The sequence below is a fragment of the Copidosoma floridanum genome, unplaced genomic scaffold (assembly GCF_036245765.1).
Source record: "Copidosoma floridanum isolate Cflo_tuat_1 unplaced genomic scaffold, Cflo_Japanese_pri ptg000030l, whole genome shotgun sequence".
NCBI lineage: Eukaryota > Metazoa > Arthropoda > Insecta > Hymenoptera > Encyrtidae > Copidosoma > Copidosoma floridanum.
Genome location: NW_028321907.1, coordinates 23654757 through 23658616, shown reverse-complemented (window position 1 = coordinate 23658616; position 3860 = coordinate 23654757). Strand labels below are relative to the sequence as shown.

Genomic DNA, 3860 nt, shown 5'->3' with positions numbered 1-3860 from the left:
TCTATTGAGGGGCCCCTGTGGGGTACTTGTCATACAAATGATTCTTTGTAATATTTTTTTTATAATCATTTTGATTATACACATGTGTGAACAAAATAGCAATAAAACGCGGAAAAGTCATTCGGAAAATCGATATTAAAAAATTTATTAGTTTTTCCAAGGTACCTTGTGTAAAGATGACGGCCCTGCCACGATAAAGCTGACAACACTGTACTCTCTTGCTCTCATCTGCTATTATATACCTATACTTGTGTTAGACTTAAATTTTCATGCTTGTATGTTTATGAATGTACAGCGCATGCGCACTTACAGTACCTGAACAAAACAATTCTCATGTTCGATGTTTTCCTCGCTATTTTCTCAAAATTTAACGTGTTGATCCTATTTTTTTTTTTAAATAATAGATTCTTTATACTTTCAAGTACATGTACCAATTTAATGTGTGGGCCCACAGCTTTTTATTGCGGTACGGTAGTCTATTGAATTTCGGGTTCCGTAAGGTTGCGTGTTAAAATGACGAATTTTCACAAGCGATTTTCTCGAAAATAAATGTGTTGACCTACCTATTTTGTTTTCCTAAAAAAATCTAGCAAACTTTATCTATATAATCTCTGAATTTCAGACCTAGCCAGCATTTAATTCAAAATCGCCCAAGCCTCCTTAAATCCATTATCGCCTTGCATGGCTGATGAAAAGTGCACAAAACGATATCCGCGACCGTTAGTTGCTGAAACAGTCACAGGGAACGATGGATATCCAGTTTATCGTCGGCGTTCAAAAGAAGATAATGGTCGAACTATCAAAGTTAAAGTTCAAAATCAAGAGATTGAGATCCGAAATAAATTTATTGTACTATATTGCCCGCTGCTATCACGAATTTTCGAAACACATGCAAACGTTGAGAGTTGTCATTCGGCCAAATCAATAAAATATCTGTGCAAGTACGTCACAAAAGGCAGCGACATGGCTGTGTTTGGTATTTCGTCGGAAAATGCGATTGACGAAATTAGCAACTTCCAAATGGGCAGATACGTCAGTACTAATAAAGCACTGTGGCGATTATTGTCATTTCAAATTCATGAAAGATATCCCACAGTTATACATTTAGCAGTGCATTTGGAAAATGGCCAAAGAGTTTACTTCACTGAGGCTAATGCGGCACAACGAGCTGAGAGACCACCATCAACAACATTGACTAGCTTCTTTGCAATGTGTGCAGCAAATCCATTCGCAGCGACGCTAATGTACGTTGAAATGCCCAAGTATTACACTTCGAATCAATCAAGAAAGAAATTCCAACGTCAAAAACAAGGAACCCCAGTTCCAGATTGGCCACAGGTGCTTTCCACTGATGCACTAGGTCGCATGTATACTGTTCATCCTAGAAATGATGAATGTTTTTATTTGCAACTGCTGTTGGTAAATGTACGTGGACCAAAATCATTTGCACATTTGAAAACTGTGAATGGCCACCAATGCCAAACATATCGAGAAGCATGTCAACTATTGGGTTTGCTGGAGAACGATTCTCATTGGGATTTAACACTTGCGGACTCAGTTGTTTCATCAAATGCGTACCAAATACGAATGCTGTTCGCAGTTATCATCACCACATGTTTTCCTTCACAACCAATTCAGTTATGGAACAAATACAAAGACGACATATGTGAAGATATCTTGCATCGCTTGCGCATTCAAACGAATAATCCTGACATCCAAATAACCGATGAAATCTACAATGAAGGATTGATTCTGATTGACGATCAATGCTTGACTATTGCAAACAAGCTACTGATTGAAGTAGGAATGATGGCGCTAAATCGATCGATGCACGATGCATTTAACCAAGAATTAAATCGAGAGCTGCAATACAATATTGATATATTGCAGGAATTCATTCGAAATAATGTGCCGTTGCTAAATGAATAGCAAAAACAAGTATACGAAACATTAATGCAAGCAGTGGACAATAATACTGGTGGTCTATTCTTCCTTGACGCACCTAGAGGAACAGGGAAAACATTTGTCACTTTATTGATTTTGGCCACTATTCGATCAAGATGTGACATATCTTTGGCGTTAGCATCATCTGAAATTGCGGCGCTTAAGTTGCCACTCAATTTAAACAAAATTGACACTCCAACATGCAATATTTCCCGATCCAGTACAATGGGAAAATTGTTGATGCAATACAAGCTCATTGTTTGGGATGAGTGCTCAATGGCACATAAGAAATCACTTAAAGCCCTTAACTTCACACTGAAGGATCTTCGGCGAAATAACAACATCTTTGGCGGCTTGGTGATATTGTTGGCAGGCGATTTCAGGCAGACGTTGCCAGTAATTCTCCGTGGAACGCCTGCATATGAATTGAATGCTTGCCTGAAGGCATCACCTTTATGGAATAACGTAAAAACATTATCGCTAACCACTAATATGAGAGTTCAACTTCAAAATGATCAAAGTGCTGCACAATTTTCCAAACAATTGTTAGCTGTTGGAAATGGAAAAGTCCCAGTTGATGCGACATCTGGATTAATTACTCTTACCAACGACTTTTGCCGATTTGTAGACTCTCAATTAGCTCTTATTAAAAACGTTTTCCCAAACATTAGTGAGAATTATCAGAATTATGCTTGGTTAAGTCAACGAGCAATTCTTGCCGCAAAGACTAATGATGTACACGCACTGAATTTCACCATTCAATCAAAAATTGCTGGCGATTTGGTGACATACAAATCCGTTGATTCCATAACAAATCCCGATGATGTAGTAAATTATCCAACGGAGTTTTTGAACTCTCTGGAGTTACCAGGATTTCCACCACATAACTTGCAACTCAAAGTTGGTACAGTTATTATGATATTGCGTAATTTGAATCCACCGCGACTTTGCAACGGTACTCGGTTTTCGGTAAAAAGACTTATGCCGAATTTGATTGAGGCAACTATTATTAACAGAAAGTACGCAGGTGAAAGTGTATGTATTCTTCGAATACCAATGATTCCGACTGATCTTCTGTTTGACTTCAAACGATTGCAATTTCGCCTTGCGTTCACAATGACAATTAACAAGTCGCAAGGCTAATCGCTTAGTTTTTGCGGGATAAATTTAGAAAATCATTGTTTTTCACATGGGCAGTTATACGTTGCGTGTTCACGAGTTGGGAAACCATCCGCTTTGTTTGTGTTAACGTCAGACCAAAAAACAAAAAATGACCAAAGAGCACTTCAATGAAACGAATAATTTGCGGACACGTATAACGCTTCGATTCAGTATTTACTTTGGATTCACTTTCATTTACTGAGAAAAGTTCAACTAAACAACACTTCACTTTTGTAATCGAAATGAATTCATTACTGCTGTGAAATGAAATAAAATTTTTCCTTTTCAAATATAAAAAAAAAAAAAAAAAATTTCTTTATCTTTTAATCACCAAACGAAATGTTACATAAAACGAAGCCATCTGGTGGCGAAACGGAGTTCGCCGGGTTTGCTAGTTGTATATAGAAAATTAAGAAAAATCATCCTGTAATATAGTTTTCTTCAATAGGGTAGTATTGCATGCCAGTGAATGTCCCTTCAAGAGGTTCATCACACATAGGTTTTCTTAACAGATATTATCTAAACGTCAAACGTATATTTAAATAGTATAAGAAACATCCACGAACATTGCAGCTCGTTTGACTGTACTATTATTTTATACATGATACATTAAAAAAATGAATATTTAACATGTAACCATATGAAAAAATTACATCAAATGTCATTTATATGATTTGTAGGAATCTCCTTATTTTTTGGGTACAAAAGATTACTTTTAAATAAATTTAGAAAGATTGGATAAGGTGTGCGTGAAA

General features: G+C 36.7%; 2 protein-coding genes across 2 annotated transcripts; both read left to right on the top strand.

Annotated features, from left to right (window-relative positions):
- Positions 1–681: 681 nt before the first annotated feature.
- LOC106644785 (uncharacterized) lies at positions 682–1929 on the top strand. Its single transcript, XM_089596904.1, has one exon. The coding sequence runs from the start codon at positions 682–684 to the stop codon at positions 1927–1929; it is 1248 nt and encodes a 415-aa protein (XP_089453030.1).
- Positions 1930–2169: 240 nt separating this feature from the next.
- LOC149373569 (uncharacterized) lies at positions 2170–3087 on the top strand. The gene has a single exon (XM_089596903.1). The coding sequence runs from the start codon at positions 2170–2172 to the stop codon at positions 3085–3087; it is 918 nt and encodes a 305-aa protein (XP_089453029.1).
- The last annotated feature ends 773 nt before the right edge of the window (positions 3088–3860 follow it).

What these genes read in the sequence shown, in the direction of transcription:
- LOC106644785 (XM_089596904.1), top strand. Translation starts at nt 682, where the DNA reads ATGGCTGATGAAAAGTGCACAAAACGATATCCGCGACCGTTAGTTGCT.
- LOC149373569 (XM_089596903.1), top strand. Translation starts at nt 2,170, where the DNA reads ATGGGAAAATTGTTGATGCAATACAAGCTCATTGTTTGGGATGAGTGC.